At 41.8% G+C, this 21,179-nt stretch overlaps 1 protein-coding gene across 6 annotated transcripts; it reads left to right on the top strand.

The window, feature by feature from the left end:
* The first annotated feature begins 2,751 nt into the window (after window positions 1-2,751).
* On the top strand, window positions 2,752-20,483 carry aifm1 (apoptosis inducing factor mitochondria associated 1). Of its 6 annotated transcripts, none has more exons than XM_021623172.3 (22): window positions 2,752-3,309; window positions 4,388-4,518; window positions 5,507-5,615; window positions 5,726-5,752; window positions 10,182-10,244; window positions 10,365-10,430; window positions 10,534-10,608; window positions 10,712-10,765; window positions 10,874-10,939; window positions 11,049-11,120; window positions 11,588-11,736; window positions 11,907-12,037; window positions 12,128-12,218; window positions 12,589-12,673; window positions 12,790-12,866; window positions 14,951-15,059; window positions 17,895-18,002; window positions 18,178-18,407; window positions 18,645-18,787; window positions 18,880-19,004; window positions 19,616-19,809; window positions 19,931-20,483. In XM_021623172.3, the coding sequence occupies exons 1-22, from the start codon at window positions 3,222-3,224 to the stop codon at window positions 20,000-20,002; spliced, it is 2,265 nt and encodes a 754-aa protein (XP_021478847.3). In that variant the 5' UTR covers window positions 2,752-3,221; the 3' UTR covers window positions 20,003-20,483. The 6 variants fall into 6 exon arrangements, with proteins under 6 accessions (XP_021478847.3, XP_021478846.3, XP_021478845.3 ...); XM_021623171.3 differs by having other exon boundaries at window positions 10,697-10,765; XM_021623170.3 differs by having other exon boundaries at window positions 10,682-10,765.
* Window positions 20,484-21,179: the final 696 nt, after the last annotated feature.

Here is a 21,179-nt window from a genome sequence, read left to right as displayed (position 1 = left end):
GTGCGCCGCCCTATGGGACTCCCAATCACGGCCGGATGTGGAACAGCCTGTATTCAAACCAGGGACTGTAATGATGCCTCTTGCACTGGGATGCAGTGCCTTAGACCCTGTGCCACTCGGGAGCCCATCTCTAAGATGCTGCTGAATGAAAATGTCAGCATGCAGGAAAATATCAGATATACAATTGTAAACACAATCACATTTTGCCCAAAACCAATCGTCTACTTTGCATTGTTGAAGATGGAGCAAAAAGCTACCGTATTCTGTTGGCTCCATGACCATATTCCGGGAATGTCCATTCCAAGTGCAGGGAATAGGTTTTGACCATTACCAATCGGTGATGGACATCATTTTGAAGTACAGTGACTTGTGAAAGTGTCTTCACCACCCTTGGCATTTTTCCTATTTTGTTTCCTTACAACCTGCAATTACAGCTGCAAGTCTCTTGGGGTTTGTCTCTTTAAGCTTGGCACATCTAGCCACTGGGATTTTTGCCCATTCTTCAAGGCAAAACTTCCAGCTCCTTCAAGTTGTATAGGTTCTGCTGGTGTAAAGCAATCTTTAAGTCATACCACAGATTCTCAATTGGATTGAGGTCTGTGCTTTGACTAGGCCATTCCAAGACATTTAAATGTTTCCCCTTAAACCACTCAAAGGTGTTGCTTTATCAGTAAGTTTAGGGTTATTGTTCTGCTGGAAGGTGAACCTTAGTCTCAAATCTCTGGAAGACAAACAGGTTTCCCTCAAGAATTTCCCTGTATTTAGCACCATCCATCATTCTGACCAATTTCCCAGTCCCTGCTGATGAAAAACATCCCCACAGCATGATGCTGCCACCACCATGCTTCACTGTGGGAATGGTGATGAGAGGTGTTAGGTTTGTGCCAGACATAGCATTTTCCTTGATGGCCAAAAAGCTCTATTTTAGTCTCCCACGTGCCTTTTGGCGAACACCAAACATGTTTGCTTATTTTTCTCTTTAAGCAATGGCATTTTTTCTGGCCACTCTTCCATAAAGCCAAGCTCTGTGGAGTGTACGACTTAAAGCGGCCCTATGGACAGATACTCCAATCTCCACTGTGGAGCTTTGCAGCTCCTTCTTGGTTATCTTTAGTCTCTGTTGCCTCTCTGATTAATGCCCTTCTTGGCAGGTTTGTTCTGGTGCCATATTCTTTCCATTTTTTAATAATGGATTTAATGGTGCTCCATGGGATATTTTTTATAACTCAACCCTGATCTGTACTTCTCCACAACTTTGTCCCTGACCTGTTTGGAGAGCTCCTTGGTCTTCATGGTGCCCCTTGCGTAGTGGTGTTACATACTGTGAGGCCTTTCAGAACAGGTGTATTTTTACTCAGATCATGTGACACTTAGATTGCACACAGGTGGACTTTATTGAACTAATAATGTTACTACTGAAGATAATTGGTTACACTATATCTTATTTAGGGGCTTCATAGCATAGGGGGTGAATACATATGTGCGCACCACTTTTCTGTTTTTTATAATTATTTTAAAAAAGTTATTTTTCATTTTACTTCACCAATTTGGACAATTTTCTATGTCCATTACATTAAATCCAAATAAAAATCCACAATGCAGATGAGACACAGATTAGCCAGCTAGATGAAGAATAATGGAAAGGTAGTAAATTCTTCAGAGATACAATTTACTGATAAATGGGTGTCATTGGATAGTTCTCCCCCACTATTCTTATGCCAGAGTAAAACTGGCTAATAGATTGAGACAGCTCGTTGTATCCTCAGGAAACACTGTGGAACTCATCTGTACACTATCCTGCAAGGTGAAGTGATGTTTTTACACATTATTGTAATGAAACAGCAAGGAGCAGGTCTCGAACCCTCGACCTTCGAGCCCCGGCGCGTTATCGACTGTGCTGCAAAAGCATACTCGTGCGGCACAGTATAAATCGCGTTAATAAAACCAGGGTCGTTACAAAGAGCGCGTCCCTTCGACGTCCCTCCAGCTAGCTTGCGTCTTACAGGAACGCGCTCACCAGCCAAGCACACGCACTGTCGTGGATGCAAGGTCCGATCACTTCTGACACCAGTATAATGAAACAGCAGGGGAGCAGGTCTCGAACCCTCAACCTTCTAGCCCGAGGTCCGGCGCGATATCGACTGTGCCACAAAAGCATGCTCGTCAATTTCCGCGCTTATAAACCCAGGGTCGTTACACTATGTTAATTCAAACTGTTGAAAATAAATTGCTATTAGCTACCAAAAAGTTCAGATCCAGAACCTCACTAGGATGCTCCACATTTGGCAAATGTGCCTGATCTGATCAGGCTGATGGCGTTTAAAGTCAGTGTCCACATTGCTGACAGATTGAGAAGCATCATGATGATAAGAAAATATGTTGCCCAGGTACACATCTCGTAAAGTGACAACAGAGTTTTAAAAAAATAAAGTAAGTATATAGGCTAGAGTGTATTCTGCCATTTTTCCCCTCTTGCTATCTATCTTGCCAGCTACAGAGCTAACTGGGCAGTTTGTTAGCTAGGTCGAACCGGAATGTACTCAGAAATGTCGGGAATTATAATTTACTTGTAAACTCGAGAACGGTCTGCAGGAACAGCGAGAAGAACAATGGTGGTAAATAGTAAAGTCATAATATTATTATTATGCGCGAATTAATATACACATTCAGTTTGAAATCCCGCCATGACAATATTTTTCTTGAATATTGTTCCAAACAATGTAATAAATAAATGGCACCAACTGATTTTTCAGTGACAGTTATGCTTCTCCAGCTCTGGTTTTAGAATACACTGGGGGTTTTAGCACCAGATCTCAAAGTTTTAAACCATATTTGCTGTAATCATTATTTTGTACAATCTATTTATTAGAGCAAGCCTACTTTCTCAGTCTTGAGCACACCAACTGCGTAAAATTGAAACCAGAGAAATTATTGATATGCTCGAACACATGAGTGTGAGCCAATGTGCATCGAAAGAACATGCACACATAAAGTAAACCACCAAATGAAATGGTGAGATGGGCGGGCATTGCGTGATGACAAAAAACGCTTTTGAATCAGATGACCTAAAAAAAAAAATCTGTCTGGCCTTGTAGCTAGTACTAGCCGTTCTAATTATACTTCAGAGCTACTAGCTGTTTGAGTCTCTGGCAAAAGCGAGCCAACGACATTGTTGTACAGATCTAGCTTGTAGCTAGCGGTTTCTCTGTTGTGAACTCGAAATGTGGACGTGTAAAAACCTGTGGAAGAAGTTAGCCCCACTCGCCAGGTCCTCTTCAACTTTGTGCCGGCATAATGCAAGGGGAGTATGTAAGTAACGTTAGCAGCTTGGTGAGCCCTGGATAGCATGTGCAACTTTGAAACGGTGCAGTTGTTAACCGGTTTCACTGTACACTACACCCCAAGTCAAACATGAACTACTTCAGTCTGATAACTTTGCTAGGGTAGCTAGTCAGTAACGTTAATGTGCAGTAAAATGCACTAACTACAGATGCGGCTAGTTAGCTAGCTAACGTTAATTAAGTGTCATAGGTAGCTAGCTAGCTAACTAGACATACATTTAACGTTGGCTAGCTAGTTACTAACGTTAGATTAGTTAGCAACATTTCGCATGGTGGGTAATGAAACACACAGGTATGTCTGCTAACTAGGATGAAATATTCTCGCGTTTAAACCGACGTGGCCCTGTCTTATCATAACTGTTGTGGCGCAACCTCCCCATGGCCATGTATTCCGCCAAGGTCGTTGCTAGAAAGCATGTCCACCGTGGCTACGTGGTGGGCACCGTCATCTCAACTTCATTGGACCATCGTGACATATTTTCTGTAGGAAAAAAAGTTCACATCTATCTCAGCTGGCTTACTGAACTTGAAACGTCAGTAATTTGTTTCTCACATTTTGGGCAATATTCAAATGTTTGAAGAAATTATATAACTTGGGGGGAAGCTTGGCTTGTAACACGGTCTCGGGTGCATATACACACCGCTTATTTCAGACTGTTTATAATGTCAAACTGGATCATCCATCAGGTGTATATGTATTTTAGGAAGTATTAGTATGATTGAGCCATGCATCATTATCAGCCAGTCAGGTTTTCTTTGCAGATAAGGTCTTATTGAGATGGTGAGACAAAGAACAGATTCAACTGATATGTTAAACTACCTTTATGAAATCACCAGAATGATTGACTAGTGTCATAACTTGACACATGCAGGCTATTTCTGTTTACTTTATAACCATTAATCCACTGAAAAGTAATGTACTATTTGAGTTAGCCTAATGGAAAACACTACAGCAGGAGTCCTCAACTCTAGTCCTGGACAGCTACTATATGTTCAGGCTTTTGCTCCAGCCCAGCTTACTTAACACACACCTTGATTCATTTCAGTGTTGAACAATGAGAGAAGACTGCCACTGGTTCCACAGGCCCACATGTCCTCAGGAACTCCAGGGAGTAGAGGGGACAACAACTTGTACTACCTCCTAGTGGGAGCAACCTGTGTAGGGGGAGGATTTTATGTAAGTATTAAGTGTCCTGCCCATTTCTTTCAGTAATGCACACTAGTTTCAGTGCATTATTATTTTGTCTAATCACAATGTGAATGCAAAGGATTTTGATTGTAGTACTGTGAATCATGCTTTGTTGTGAAAGTGTACTGTCACGTGCACCTGCTTAGTGCTATAGGCTAGCTTTAAAAAAACAAGTAGGGCAAATATATTGGACACCATAGGTTGTTGACCTTTGTAGCTGATGACCGTTTTAGTTCAGTCAAAATGTCATCAGGGCTTCAAACTGTAAGGTGCTATTTCAAGTCTGGTCTGCATTTGATGTCTTCTGACTTTTGGCCAGAACTGTGTGGGTCACCCTATTAATGATTATGTATGGACTTTATTCAATGGAATTGAACAGTTGTTGTCATTGCCCTCTTGCCTCATTCACCCATTCATTACATGTCTTTTGACAGAGGCCTTTAAATACTGTGTGTTGGACCTTCTGGTTTTAAACTTGGCAAATGTAGTCATTTAAGATTCAACTGAGTTGGAGGGTCAAAAAGGGGCCTAGGTAGTCGGGCCTGTCAGCATGACTGAATTTTAGATAACATTTTTAGATGCCCCCATTTTGGCGACGTAGATTAAAAAAACAAAATATTTAATAAAAAAAATGTTTTTGCTATTTTCCTGCAATTCTATGCATTTTGCTATGGCTAATGCTGTTATTTTGCTCAAACATAATAACAAAATCAATACTGCTAAATGTATGGTTTTTGCCATTTTCACTTCTCCCTGACTGTCTAGCTTTTATTTTGGTGATTTGTTAGTTCTCAATGATTATATTTAAAAAACAAATACTGCGTGTTTTTCCATCCCGAAAGCAAATGTATTTTTACACTGTTTGGACATGGGTATCTTGAAAAAAAAAAACGTTTAGACGTCCTGCCCAATGATTTCAATGGCAGAAAAATCCCCGAAAAGAGGTTTAAAGATGTAATGTTTTGTAACTTCACAGGCTTACCGCACCATCAAAGGAGACAAAGAGCGATATCAGGAACGAATTAATGAAATTGCTTCCAGACCAAATAAGGTAGTGCCAGAACAACCAATCACAGAGGCCCCAGGTGAGAAGGTTTGATTCATAACACACATTGGCAGTCTAAAGTCACATCTGCATTTTTTGGTCTTTACATCTAAACAAAATTATTCGTGTGGTGTACATCTTGTCTTTCAGGCGAACAAGCTGCTGAAACTCCACAAGGTGAGAATTTTTAGTTGCTTGTCGATAACAATCCTGTCCCCAACCCTTATGTCATACATGTAGTCTCTCTGTTTTATGTAACAATGTGCATGATGGTATAACATTAGTGGTCAGGTGAGAATCATAAAAGGCTAAATTATGTTGCATAGTTCAGATTAAAGCAAAATTATTCTTCAATTTGACCCGGTGCGTTCTAGCTAGGCATTGAGCCTTTTTTTACGAGAAATTTTATAAACCCTTGTTCAAAACCTGGAATAAAGGATTATTTGTGGACTTTTCTTAAGAGGAAAAACATGTAAGCCTAGTTATACAGTGCATTTGGAAAGTATTCAGACCCCTTCACTTTTTCCAAATTTTGATACCATACAGCCTTATTCCAAAATGGATTCAATTGTCGCCCCCCCCCCCCCCCCCCCCCCACAAGCTACACATAATAATACCCCATAATGACAAAGCAAAAGCGGGTTTTTAGAAATGTTTGCGCATTTTGAGAGATATATATATATATATATATATATATATATATATATATATATATATATATATATATATATATATATATAAAAATGATTTTACATAAGTATTCAGATCCTTAATTCAGTACCTTTTTGGCAGCGATTACAGCCTCAAGTCTTTGGTATAAAGCTACAAGCTTGGCACACCTGTATTTGTGGAGTTTCTCCCATTCTTCTCTGCAGATCCTCTCAAGCTCTGTCAGGTTGGATGGGGAGCGTTGCTGCACAGCTATTTTCAGGTCTCTCTAGACATGTTCGATAGGGTTTCGGCTCTGGCTAGGGCACTCAAGGACATAGAGATTTGTCCCGAAGCCACTCCTGAGTTGCCTTGGCTGTGTGCTAAGTGTCGTTGTCTTGTTTGAAGGTGAACCTTTGTCCCAGTCTGAGGTCCTGAGCACTCGAAAGCAGGTTTTCATCCAGGATCTCTCTGTTCATCTTTCCCTCAATCCTGAATATTCTCCCAGTCCCAGCTGCTGAAAAACATCCCCACAGCATGATTCATCGTAGGGAGAGTGCCAGGTTTCCTCCAGATGTGACGCTTGGCATTCAGGCCAAAGGGTTAAATCGTGGTTACATCAGACCAGAGAATCTTGTTTCTCAGGTGCCTTTTGGCAAACTCCAAAGTGGGCTGTCATGTGTCTTCCGTCTGGCCACTCTACCTTAAAGGCGTGATTGGTGGAGTGCTGCAGAGATTGTCGTCCTTCTGGAAGGTTCTCAACAGAGGAGCTCTGTCAGTGACCATCGGGTTCTTGTTCACCCCCCTGACCAAGGTCCTTCTCCCATGATTGCTCGGTTTGGCCGGGCAGACAGCTCTAGGAAGAGTCTTGGTGGTTCCAAACTTCTTCCATTTAAGAATGCTGGAGGACACTTTGTTCTTGGGGATCTTCAATGCTGCAGAAATGTTTTGGTACCTTCCCCAGATATGTGCCTCAACACAATCCTGTCTCTGATGTCTACTGTCAATTCCTTCCACCTCATGGCTTGGTTTTTGCTCTGAGATACACTGTCAACTGTGGGACCGTATATAGACAGGTGTGTGCCTTTTTTCCAAATCATGTCACCACAGGTGGACTCCAAGTTGTAGAAACATCTTAAGGATAACACAACAGTGGCAAGCCTGATCACCGTCAACGATGAGACAGCCTATAGGGAGGAGGTCAAAGACCTATCAGTGTGGTGCCAGGCCAACAACCTCTCCCTCAATGTGAGCAAGACAAAGGAGATAATCGTGGACTACAGGAAAAGGAGGGGCGAACAGACCCCCATTAACACCTATGGGGCTGTAGTGGAGCGGGTCGAGAGTTTCAAGTTCTTTGGTGTCCCCATCACCAACAAATTATCATGGTGCAAACACACCAAGGCAGTTGTGAAGAGGGCACGACAACACCTTTTCCCCCTCAGGAGACTGAAAAGATTTTGCATGGGTCTCCAGATCCAAAAAAGTTGTACAGCTGCACCATCGCGAGCATCCTGACCGGTTGCATCACCGCCTGGTATGGCAACTGCTCGGTATCTTGACCGTAAGGCGCTACAGAGGGTAGTGCGAACGGCCCAGTACAACACTGGGGTCAAGCTTCCTGCCATCTAGGACCTATATACCAGGTGGTGTCAGGAAGGCCCCAAAAATTGTCAGACTCCAGTCACCCAAGTCATAGACTTCTCTCTGCTACCGCACGGCAAGCGGTACCAGAATGCCAGGTGTTGGTCCAAAAGGCCCCTTAACAGCTTCTACCCCCAAGCTATAAGTCTGCTGAACAGCTAATCAAATGGCCACCCCCCCCCCCCCCTTTGTTTTTACACTGCTGTTACTCGCTGTTTACCATCTATGCATAGTCACTTTACCCCCACCTACATTTACAAACTATCTCGATTAACCTGTGCCCCTGCACATTTACTCTGTACCGGGCTCCCTGTATATAGCTTTGTTAATGTTATGTAGTTCTACTGTTACTTTTTATTTTATTTATTCAATATTTTCTTAACTATTTCTTGAACTTCACTGTTGGTTAAGGGCTTCTAAAGTAAGCATTTCACCTGTTGTATTTGGCGCATGTGACAAATAACATTTGATTTGAGGATCAATGGCAACTGGATGCACCTGAGCTCAATTTAGAGTCTCATGGCAAAGGGTCTGCATACTTATGTAAATAAGGAATTTCTGTTTCTCATTTTGAATACATGAGCTACATGAGATAACAACCTGTTATCGCTTTGTCTTTATGGGTATTGTGTGTAGATTGATGAGAACATATTGTATTTATTCAATTTTAGAATAAGGCTGTAACGTAACAATGTGTAAAATGTCAAGGGGACTGAATACTTTCCGAATGTACTGTATATTTCATATTTATATGTTTATTGTCAAACTCTGGAAAAGCACCACTAGGGGGCATGGATTCTTATGTTGGATATTGTTTTAATTTACATGGATGGTTCGGTTTTTATTTGTGACTTTTCAGATTTTAAAGTTTGGTGGGCAGAGCAAGATTTCACTGAAAACATGAATACTCTATAAAGCAGTTACCCCTGGCATCACACCAATGTCACTTCTGTTTGCAACACTAATTTGGCTGTTATTAATAGTTTGTAAATTGTGTGTTCAAAGTAAAGCTAACACATGAAAACCTATAGTTTTGTCTACCAACCTACCATGCTTCTGCTTTCCATTTGTTCAACCTCGTCATTGTCTATCATCTTGCACTTACCAGGCTGCCTTTAGCTTTGCTGAGCTTGATCCTTTAAGTTTGGTCAATTATATGTCCCTTAACTGTTGCAGCAGGGTAGAAGGCCTTTAGCTATACATATATGTGTTGAGTTTGCATGTGATCTCTCACCATGAAGAGACCTCTGTGCAGGGTTCGGTCTCTGAACCTATAGCGGCTGAGAGCTCGGAGAGCGGCTGAGAGCGAGGTGTCACTTTCAGCTATGGAGGAGAGCTCCCCACCTCCAGAGGAACCCGCCCCCTGTGAAACAACGGAACTATCTACAAGTTCTATAGAATAGATAGCTATTTATATACTTATATTCCTCCATCACGTCTGGAACTTCCAAACGCATTCACACCCCATTATGTGTATAGCGATGCTTAAGTTCAGAGACTGAGAACTAGCTTATCTAGTTGCCTGTCCTGAGTGTTGCATGGGGCCGGTTTCTGGTCAAACATCTTCTATCTGTGGCATGTGACAATTTCTCTGTTTTAACGCCCTCTTCAAGTGGCTCACCTCCCGTCAGCACATTTCCCTGTTGTCTACTTTGTTCCTATTCTGCAAAATGTTTTGTCTTCTCAAACTTGGATCAACTTTCTGGGTGCAATGTGTACTCATCCAATCTTGTTTTGTGACAGCACATGTGTTCTGGAACTACACTCACATGCCCCACCATACCATGTCCTTGAATGTAATGTGTACTATTTCAAACGTATAGCTAGGATTGTGGTAATTGGATGGGACATGTTGGTGGGGGCATCGTCATTGGAGTTTGTTGGTTGACAATACCTAGCCCACAGGTCCATGATTATGAATGGATCTCCTCCTGTCTCACATTTTCTGTATCAATCAAACTTTAATAAGTTTGATTTGAATAGTTTACCATCTTGACTAACACCACAGCCTTTCCAATCTCTGCTTCTTTTCCCGTTATAACTACTAGATGTTATGGGAATGTTCTGTTTTTTTTTTTTATTACATATTGTTGAAAATGAATTTTGTGTGTTATTGCATTATGTTTTGCCTTAATGTTCTGGTTGTGTTAATTGAGGGAGGCAGATCCCACCTTTACAGTTAACTCCTCTATGAAGTCCGTTAAGCTGCCTACGTCATATCAAATGGAGAAGAGCTAAAACCAGTGAAGCACATTTTCAAGCGTTGTGTTTTTGTACCACTCCCCTTAACCTTTACGGTCATGCCTACTAACAGAGATTGCACCTGTTACGGAAGATGCTCCTGTGGAAACTCCGGAAGTAACCCCTATTGTCGAAGGTGAGGGTGATGGCTTAAAGTTGCTAGAAGAATACTCCCCATTTTAGTCAAATCAATGCTTGGCCTGTAAGTATCATAGACCCCCAGAACTTTTTTAAAGAATGTTGGTCAAATACACAGAAGTGTCCCCTGAAGTTGCTGCAGTGGAACAAGAGGATCCTCCCACCACACCAGAGGCTGAGATTGGTAAGGCATGGTTGCATGGATGAAGAAAGCAGGCCTTCCACTCCTGTAGGTTTTTGATGTGGAGTTCACCCTATAATCATGGACTATGGATTAACCTCAACAGCACCTGAATCGGTGGTAGAACCAGCTCCTGAAGAATCAGTAGGGACGCCTGATGCTGATCCAGTAGTTAAGAGTGGTAAGATCTGACTTCGTGGAATAAATCATTGTTCATTTTTATTTTAGTTGAAATAGAGTTAATAATAATTTAGGACCCATGCTAACAGAAGCAGCACTTGTAGCTAGATCTGTCTCAGAAGAAGCAGTGGAGCAGCCAAGTGCACCAGCTCTGATTGGTAAGAGCTTTGGCCAATGAAGATGAAGTCTTTATTTATTTTTTGTGAAGTCACTACTAGCATAATGAATAAGCCGTTACATTTTTAAAATGCCATTGTGCTAAACAGAACCTTCAGTGGAACTGTCCCCCGTAGAGGTTACAGAAGAGCCTCCTGCTCCCGTTGTGAAGAGTGGTAAGCACTCAGACCAGTGTATGGGAAAATGATCCCATATTTTTCAATGATCAAAATAGATTTTTCAGATTTTTTTCCCAATTGCCTAACGCTTCGGTTATACTAACAGAACCAACACCAGTAGCAGGAAGCCTTCCTGCAGAAACAGCGGAGCCGCAAACTACGACAGAGACAGAGAGTGGTAAGACCTGAGTCCAACCTCTGCTGGAGTGGGGGGGGGGGGGGGCAGACAGACAACACAGCACGATGGGTTTTTCTGTAAACACGATATGGTTACTTCCAACACATCTCCTTTTTATTTCTTTATTCATTTTCTGTTTATGGTTACGTTTTCATTTTCTCCTTCCCAGTTAAGGTTACTCGTTGTCTATGTTTGGGTCCTGTTTATGCTAAGTGATAAAGCTCTCACATGGATGGATAACAATTTAACTTTTTTTGTTTTCCCTTAACTCCATTTGAATCTCCTTTCCTTTTTAAGGTTACTTGTGCAATGGTCATTGTACGGCTAAATGATAATCTCCTACACATGGTTCTGGTGTTTTTAGACTTGAGGTTTTCTATTGTACAGCAGGATGGAGCATGCTTGGGGTCTACCTCTGAGTCCACAGTATCAGACCAGGCAGTGATTTTACCTATTTGCTGTCCCAGCTGCGGAACCTGCAACTGTTGCACCTGCTGAGGTCCCTGCACCTACCCCTGTAGAGTTTCCCTCACACGCCCCCTACCTCTTGATTGGCGGAGGCACGGCCTCCTTCGCTGCAGCACGCTCCATCAGGGCCAGGGACCCAGGAGCCAGGGTTAGTGGGCCTCTCTGTTGTTGATCTATGGAGTGACCAAGAACTTAGCAAGCTGTGTTATGATAGCAGGCTCATTATGGTATACGTTTTGCAGAGTAATTGCAGTCCTACCTCATGTTGATTTCTTTAGACCATAACTAATCTATTTTTCTTTTGACATCTGTCCACAGGTGTTGATTATCACTGATGAACCAGACCTTCCATACATGAGGCCTCCTCTCTCCAAGGAGCTGTGGTTCTCTGATGACCCCAGTGTGGTTGACACCCTGCGCTTCAAACAGTGGAATGGCAAGGAGAGGAGGTGTGTGTGTGTGTGTGCTCACATGTTAACAGAACACAATCAACATGTGCAATATTCTTGTATTAATGCATGTTTATTTCTGGTTTTCAGCATCTACTTCCAGCCTCCCTCATTCTATGTTAGTCCTCAGGATTTGGAGAAAGTGGAGAATGGAGGAGTGGCTGTGCTCACTGGGAAAAAGGTTGGTGCTTGTTTGTTTTTATAGCATTCTGGTCTTGAGCTATATTCTATATAATTGAAGAATTTGCTTACATTTCATTAGTTATACTATCTTTTCCAAACTTATTCCGATTTAGTAAAAGGATTTATCAAACTTTCTTGGAGATTGCAATGGACAGCACTCCAAGGATAATCTTTAATAATTAAATTATTGGTGAATGATTTATTGGTGAATAAATTATTAAACCGTATCCTTAGAGTGCTGTCCATTTCACTCAATGTATTTTACTAATGCGAATCCAGCACCCAACCTCCATGAAGAATAATCTGTGAGTGATGAGCATGTTGTCCTAATATCACATTTTTATCAAACCTTCCCTAATCTTCTTCAGGTGGTGCACATGGACGTGAGGGGCAACAAAGTGACACTGAGTGACGACACAGAGATCTCCTATGATAAGTGCCTGATTGCCACAGGTAAACCATGGTGAAAATCCAGTTTATTGAGCGCATCCTGTTTAGCTTCTGACTTGGGTGCGACATTCACAACAGGCTAGGACTGAGCAGTAATTAATATGAGCTTTTTTCTTAAGGTGGAATCCCAAGGAATCTGCAAGTGATTGAGCGAGCTGGAGAAGAGGTGACAAAGAGGACTACACTGTTTAGAAAGGTAAACACATTGCCTATAGAATCAATGTTTTAAAAGGTGTGGGCAGAAGCCACAAGATGATGATTCATTAATTTGGTGTTTGGTACCATTGACATGACAACAAAACATGCTGAAGCTAGGTCCTTTACAATGTTAGGAAGGGGCAATTATTTTAGTCATCTTCAGGGACTTCCAGGTCATAACTTAGACATGTTCCATCTGTAAGGAGAGCCACCAGGGAGAGCCTTTGTGCTTGATTGATGCGATCTGGTGTTAATGCATCACAAGCCTGGGGGCTCTATTTTTCGGACTGGAGTTAAGGTGGCGCTAGTGTCAAACGCACGTTAGTTTTTCCATGACGAAATTGCAAACAGTTGCGCTGGCATTTTCCAGCCTTAACGCCAGGTTTGGCAATTTACCTGTCTTATATTAGCTCAGTTGGGCAGGGTGAAAATATGAGCGGTGTCCTTAAGTGCTAATTTCAGGCAGTACTGATGGGGATATTTAAGACCTACCAAATGCTGTTTTTTTTATTGATAACGCAATTGGTTATGGCATGAATTTTGACCTCAAACGCAGCCTATCTAGCCAAGAAGCACAATGCCCATATGAACATGGAACAAGAGTAGGCTAATGTGCTTTTGGTGCCTCTGTATACTTTGTATTTAGAAATACAAAGTAGTCAAGACTGTCGATAAAGGGTTTGGCTTCTGAGACAGCTTGGAAATAAATCTTCATCAAAGCTTTCTTAAAATATCAAGTTTGAGAGGAGTAAAACTGAGCTGACACCTTTTTATCTATGCATTGTAGGCAGGCCCACATTATTTTAGTCATGTAGGTCCCGTTTTGGACGTGCGTAAAACCCCCTCCATGATGCAGGCTACATGTCTATGCCTGTCATGAAACGAGAGATGAGAACCTTGGTGAATACCGGTGAACCTCGTATTTAGAAGTGATCTGTAACCTGTAAAAATGGCTGGTTTTCCTGTTTCATACGTTAAAAACCCAATCCCTCCCTTAGGCCTAATATAATGAAGGCTGGTTCAACAGCAATGCCTGTATTTTTAACCTGTTGATTTTTATGATATCTTTACATTTATTGTTTAAAAAAACAACATATTGCTTTTTCATTTAATTTTATTACAACCAAACTTGTTAGAGTAATTGACCTTCCTGGTTTTATGTTGACCATGTCCATAGCGCTCTTGTAATGCAACTTCTGGAGATCTGACCTGTAAGATGGTTCCGATTATGGTCATTAAAAAAACAGGCATATTTGGGAGCAGTAAAATGACATTATCCTTTGCTATTTATATTGGATCTTTGTCCAGCTACTGTGAAAAGGATAAGTGTTAAACTCTCCATAGTCTGTCATTTTAATATTATATGCCCACAAGGAGAAATGATGGTGCCTGTAAGTGACAGCCTATTTAAAACAGGTTGTTTTGTTTAGAACTTGTTTAGAATTATTCCTTCTCTATTTAGGCCTTTATCAATAATGAATTTACAGTAGGCCTAGCCCCTATATCAGTGTGAATGTAATTTACAGTAGGCCCGGCCCCTATATCAGTGTGAATGTAATTTACAGTAGGCCCGGCCCCTATATCAGTGTGAATGCTATTGAAGCCATGCAATTACTTAGAACAATGGACTGCAAATGGGTTCAAGTTAACCTATTTGTCAAAGATGGGTCTACATTTAACAAACTATAACGGACTAACATTGGAGTTGATTCCAAGGCAATACAGAACTTGAAGCAACCACGTATCGCCACACCCACAAATAGTTTTATTCATCAAAACCTAGCCCTTTCGTGCCAACGCCAGCAAGTGCACCGATAACTGTGATGGTGAAATTAGTAAAAATATTTCTGACACCCCTGAACCTATAGCGCTACCCTGCACTTCGATTTACCATTGCGTTAGGTTTGTTACAATGGAGCCCTGAGTTATGTCATGTACTTCCTGTTTTGCGTAAAACTATAGTGATGTCGATCATTCAAAATAAAATGGTTTAAGATAAGTGCCAGCAAGTATGTTTTTCTGACAGGGAATACTTGTAGTTACTTGCTATCATTGACAGGGAATACTTGATATCATCCCTAGGTTGAAGATTTCAAAGCTTTGGATAAGGTCTCCAGAGACACCAAATCCATCACCATCATTGGAGGAGGTTTCTTGGGGAGTGAGCTGGCCTGTGCCCTGGGCAGGAGATGTAAGTTAAGTAGGCTGACCCCATTTTGTCCACTGCTCGATTGTTTGGTTGATAGGCTATTGGTCGACCAAGATTTCATAGTGTACAAGGCACCTGTCACAGTGGACTTATCCATTGGGGAGACCGTGGAGATGGCACAATCCATCAGTCTCATACATGTGAAACTAAAATTGTATATGGTGGTTATATTATGTGAGAATGTTGGTGCAACACAAATAAAATATAATTTTATAACAAATGCGCTTTCTCCTGCGTTGGATAGTGGTCGCTGTCCGCAATTCTGAAACACATTAGTGCGCTGTTGAATTGGCGCCATTTCCTAGACCATGTTGCTATGTGCATAATAACAAAGTTAACCAGCATATTGATGTTGAGAACAATGCAGCAGCAGAGTTGGGAGATGAGAAAACAGCCCTTGTCTTAAGAAAAGTGAGGAGAGAGGAAAACACAATTTAATTAGTTTATAATCAATTGCCTAACTGTTAAATGTGCCTTGTTTTATAAATCATTTCTATATACAGTGCATTTGGAAAGTATTCCTACCCCTTTTTCCACATTGTTACTTTACAGCCTTGTTCTAAAATTGATTAAATATTTGTTTTCTCATTACAGTACCTCATAATGACAAAGCAAAAACAGGTTTTTAGAAATGTTGCAAATGTCAAAAATAAATAAATATTTAAATATCGTATTGAGACCCTTTGCTATAAGACTCGAAATTGAGCTCAGGTGCATCCTGTTTCCATTGATCACCCTTGAAATGTTTCTACAACTTGATTGGAGTCCACCAGCAATACATTTAATTGATTGGACATGATTTGGACAGGCACACACCTGTCCCTCAGTTGACCATGAATGTCAAAACAAAAACGAAGTCATGAGGTCGAAAAAATTGTCCGTAAAGCGCGGAGATGGGATTGTGTCGAGGCACAGATCTGGGGAGGTAACAAAAAATGTCTACAGTGTTGAAGGTCCCCAAGAACACAGTGACCTCCTCCATTCTTAAATGGAAGAAGTTTAGAACCACCAAGACTCTTCCTATAGCTGGCCACCCAGCCAAACTGAGCAATCGAGGGAGAAGGGCCTTGGTCAGAGAGGTGACTAAGAAGTTCCTCTGTGGAGATTGGAGACCCTTCCAGAAGGACAACCATCTCTGCAGCACTCAACCAGTCATGTCTTTATGGTAGTGGCCAGACTGAAGCCACTCCTCAGTAAAAGGTCTGATGAAACCAAGATTGAACCTTTGGCCTGAATGCGAAGCGTTATGTCTGGAGGAAAGCTGGCACCATCCCTACGGTCAAGCATGGTGCTGTGGGGATGTTTTGCAGGGACTGGGAGACTAGTCAGGATCGAGGGAAAGATGAACGGAGTACAGACATCCTTGATGAAAACCTACTCCAGAGTGCTCAGGACCTCAGACTGTGACAAAGGTTCACCTTCCACGAGGACAATGACCCTAAGCACACAGCCAAGACAACAAAGGAGTGGCTTTGGGACAAGTCTCTGAATGTCCTTGAGTGGCCCAGCTAAGAGCCCGGACTTGAACCCGATCGAACATCTCTGGAGAGACCTGAAAAAAGCTGTGCAGCAAGCTCTCCATCCAACCTGATAGAGCTTGAGAGGATCTGCAGAGAAGAATGGGAGAAACTCCCCAAATACAGTTGTGCCAAGCTTTCGGTATTATATGGGGTGGCAGGTAGCCTAGTGGTTAGAGCACTGGGCCAGTAACCGAAAGTAATCTAGTAACCTAGATCGAATCCCTGAGCTGACAAGGTAAAAATCTGTCGTTCTGAACAATGCAGTTAACCCACTGTTCCTAGGCCGTCATTGTAAATAAGAATTTGTTCTTTAACTGACTTGCCTGGTTAAATAAAGGTAAAAAAACATATTAAAAAAACAAGACTCGAGGCTGTAATCATGTCCAAAGGTGCTTCAACAAAGTACTGAGTGGTCTGAATACATAAGGAAATGTGATATTTCAGTTTTTGTATTTTTTTTAAGTAAATGTGCAAGTGTTTTTAAACCTGTAAACCTGTTTTTGCTTTGTCATTATGAGGTGTGTAGATTGATGAAGAAATAAAACGATTTAATACATTTTAGAATAAGGCTGTAACAAAATGTCAAAAGTAAAGGGGTCTGAATACTTCCCGAATGCACTGTATCTACAGAAATAAGACGCATCCTGTTTGGGTGCTTGTTTAATAGCCTACTGATTCCGTGAGCACCAAGCCTCATGCAACAATTTCACAAATGTGGCTGTTTTTTAATCTTTGCAATGCTGTAATAAAGGCTTTATACTTTTTTTCGTTGGACCATGGTATTATTGTTATTTAGTGTTTACGCTGTTCCAAATGGTCAAATTATGTTTATTATGATAACCCTCCTTTTTCCTTTATCTCCTTATTGGTATTATTACTATTATGATGATCAATAAGTAATGTTATTACTAGGTTTACTAGCCTTGTATTCCATCATCGAGCTATAGCCTAAGAGCACGTCCTGTTTAGTCTTAATAGCTTTATTTTATTTTTTCATTTCAGCTTTATTTAACCAGGTAAGCTAGTTGAGAACAAGTTCTCATTTGCAACTGCGACCTGGCCAAGATAAAGCATAGCAGTTCGACACATACAACAACACAGAGTTACACATGGAATGAACAAAACATACAGTCAATAATACAGTAGGGAAAAAAGTATATATACAGTGAGTGCAAATAAGGTCAAAAATATTTTCAAACATGTGTTTTTCCAATTAATTTGACACTATTACTGAACCAATATTCACCACAGTGAAATGCCCCTTTTTGTAATGTGTCTCTGTCCGTCCTTCTCCCAGCTGCTGATTCTGACCTGGAGGTAATCCAGATGTTCCCTGAGAAGGGCAACATGGGAAAGGTGCTGCCGGAGTATCTAAGCAACTGGACAACAGCCAAAGTCAAGAGCGGTAAGAAGGGGAAACCTCTTTAATCTCTATTACTTGTATGTTTCACTAATGGACTGTATATGGCAGTTTCTTCTCCCCTGTGGAAATGACTGAGGCAGCCATTGCCAACCTTGCCTGGTTGATACTTCTTTTAAGTAAGTTATTTATACCGAAATTCATCTTTCACCTTTTACAGAGGGAGTGGCGGTCATCACAGAAGCGTTGGTAAAAGCTGTGAGCTTCAAAGATGGTAAAGTGGAGATCAAACTGAAGGATGGTCGTGTGGTGAAGACGGACCATATTGTTGCAGCTGTTGGGCTGGAGCCCAGCGTAGAGCTGGCCAAGTCAGCAGGTCTGGAGGTAGACTCTGACTTTGGGGGCTTTCGGGTCAACGCAGAACTGCAGGCTAGGTCCAATATATGGGTGGTAAGTGCAAATTCAAGTGGTTGTCTTCGGCTCCTACTTCATTTTCTTCTGAAAGGTCAATTCTCAGTAAAGAAGAGCTCCCCCATTGAAAGATTGAGAACATCTCATAAGATATGCATCCTTTACTCTCATTCTCAAGCACAAGGAAACTATAAACTAAAAAGTGTGGTCATTTATTACCGATGTATCATGACTATGTAGGCCACTGTTGTGATCCTTTGTGTCCTCTGTTTACAGGCAGGTGATGCAGCGTGCTTCTATGACATCAGACTGGGCCGCAGGCGAGTGGAGCACCATGACCATGCAGTCGTGAGTGGCCGGCTGGCCGGAGAGAACATGACGGGAGCCAATAAGCCCTACTGGCATCAGTCCATGTTCTGGTACGAGTCATATCATTCAGTTTCCTTGTCACTAGTCGTCAGTGGCTCCCTCTCCTCTAACCTTGTATCTCATGTCCTATTTTGTCCCACAGGAGTGACCTGGGGCCTGATGTAGGCTATGAGGCCATTGGGATAGTAGACAGTAGCCTTCCAACGGTTGGAGTATTTGCCAAAGCCACTGCTAAGGACACCCCCAAAGCTGCCACAGAGAAGTCAGGTATAACCATCCACATTATACTGATTTACAGTCAACATAATTGTCAGATTCCAGCCACCCAAGTTATAGACTGTTTTCTCTGCTACTACACTGCAAGTGGTACCGATACACCAAGTCTGGAACCAACAGGACCCTGAAGAGCTTCTACCCCCAAGCCATAAGACAGCTAAATAGTTAGTTAAATAGCTACCCGGACTATCTGCATTGACCCTTTTTGCATTAACTCTTTTGACTCATAACATACGTTGTTGCTACTGTTTATTATCTATCCTGTTGCCTAGTCACTTTACACCTACCTATATGTACATATCTACCTCTTACCTTGCACAATGACTTGGTACTATTACCCTGTGTATATAGCCAAGTTATCGTTGCTCATTGTGTAATCATTCCTCGCGGTATCATTTTTAAATTTTTTCATCTCTGCATTGTTGGGAAGGGCCTGTAAGTAAGCATTTCACTGTTAGTCTACACCTGTTGTTTACAAAGCATGTGCCGACAACTATTTGATTCTACATAAGGACCTCTGTTTTACAAATCAACTCAACTTTTAAACCCCCCCCCCAACAATTGTTTTAAAGACAGACTGAGCGTCTTTCCTATCCCGATAGGAACTGGAATCCGTTCGGAGAGTGAGACTGAGGGGACGGCCAGTAGCCCTGTAGCCTCCTCCACCCCTGAACCCCCTCCAGTACTCGAGCAGAAGGACAACTACGGGAAAGGAGTGATCTTCTATCTGCGAGACAAAGTGGTGGTGGGCATTATCCTGTGGAACGTGTTCAACAGAATGCCCGTTGCAAGGAAGGTGAGAACTGTCACAAATATCAGAGGATACATATTTTCTCTGTTCTTTAACCCGCTCCATGTCACTTAAGTGATGTTGAACGCAGTTAAATATAGACTGCTTTGCATTCTTGTCTTTGCAGATCATCAAAGATGGAGAGGAACATGCCGATCTGAATGAAGTGGCTAAGCTCTTCAACATTCACGACGACTGAGTCTTCTCTCCTCTGGGGAGGCTGAGCCTATGCTGGGAGAGACGTGTGCTGTCACTACTCATAAAGGCTTTGAACTTTCACAGTCATCGCCAGGCTTTGGCAGACCCCACTATGATGATGCACTTGAAAAGGGAGAATCTCTGGACACAAATCTACTCTGTACATTTTAATGTCGCTGGAATATTGTCATGTTTGTAATTTCTATCACATGCATGTTTTTTTCTTGTTTTCTATTCAAGATAGTGAGTAGAAATATTCCCAATGTCGATCAGTCTAATCATTCTATATAGAATGAATGCCGCCCCCATATCCCCAGATCTATTCTGTTGCGTTTTGTGATCAAGGTGAAATTGTCCATCCCGGGAATACAGGTGACGGTGTGCAAGCCTGACAACATACTGGTACATAGAGGTTGTTTTTCAGTGTGATCAGAGCAGCTCCTATTGTTAAAGGCTGCAATAAACATGTTTTTAAATTGAAATTATCCTACCATTTGCATTTTTATTTCCTAAGATGTTATCACTCCGTTATGAGAACTGGTTCTGATATGGACTGTAAGCACTAAAGTCCCTTGATACATTTCCAAGAGAACTTGTATTATAACATGGTTTCACATTGTTTAAATGTTGGTAATTAAATCATACAAGCTCAAATATGGAGTCTCTTATGCAGTGGCTTACCATGTTGAGACTGTTTTGTTGAACAAAAGATCCATTCCCAACAGTCACTGCTCACCTGCCTGCACTGCTCCCACAGACTGTTCCTGTCCTGGGAGCTCTCAGGTTAGTGCCATGGCTCTCCTCAGAGTGGAGGGGAACAGGCAGTCCTGCTCCAAGGGCGCCTGACCTGTGGGCTACAGCATACAGAACCACTCACTGGGAAAGTAGGTCTGCAGTATAACTTTATACTCTACAGAAGGCTGCCACATTAAAATTAAAGCTGGCCTACTTAACCACTATGGAACTGGAACTGTTTTTACATGCAGAAAACTTGCATGATTTTAAAGACATTTTTTTCTCTCCCAATCTGCTGACACTGGCTCTTAAACACCTCCCTGTGGGAAGGCGGGAAAGTTTTTACAGATGTGAAGGAACTGTCTTAACACGTGTGAGGTACAGCTAGCATCGCTTTTGCTAAGATAGTCTGCCATAGGCATAATTATTAAAAGTAATGTGTG

Source organism: Oncorhynchus mykiss, chromosome 12, assembly GCF_057628025.1.
Source record: "Oncorhynchus mykiss isolate SJ-2025 chromosome 12, ASM5762802v1, whole genome shotgun sequence".
NCBI classification, from domain to species: domain Eukaryota; kingdom Metazoa; phylum Chordata; class Actinopteri; order Salmoniformes; family Salmonidae; genus Oncorhynchus; species Oncorhynchus mykiss.
Note: the sequence above shows the minus strand (reverse complement) of the source record. Positions and strands in the feature narration are given on the sequence as shown.

Excerpts from the sequence above, each read along its gene's own strand:
- aifm1 (XM_021623170.3), top strand. The coding sequence starts at position 3,222 with ATGTGGACGTGTAAAAACCTGTGGAAGAAGTTAGCCCCACTCGCCAGG. Across the intron at positions 5,753-10,181 it reads AGCTGCTGAAACTCCACAAG|AGATTGCACCTGTTACGGAA; the intron begins GTGAGAATTTTT and ends GCCTACTAACAG. Across the intron at positions 18,788-18,879 it reads TGGCATCAGTCCATGTTCTG|GAGTGACCTGGGGCCTGATG; the intron begins GTACGAGTCATA and ends TTTGTCCCACAG.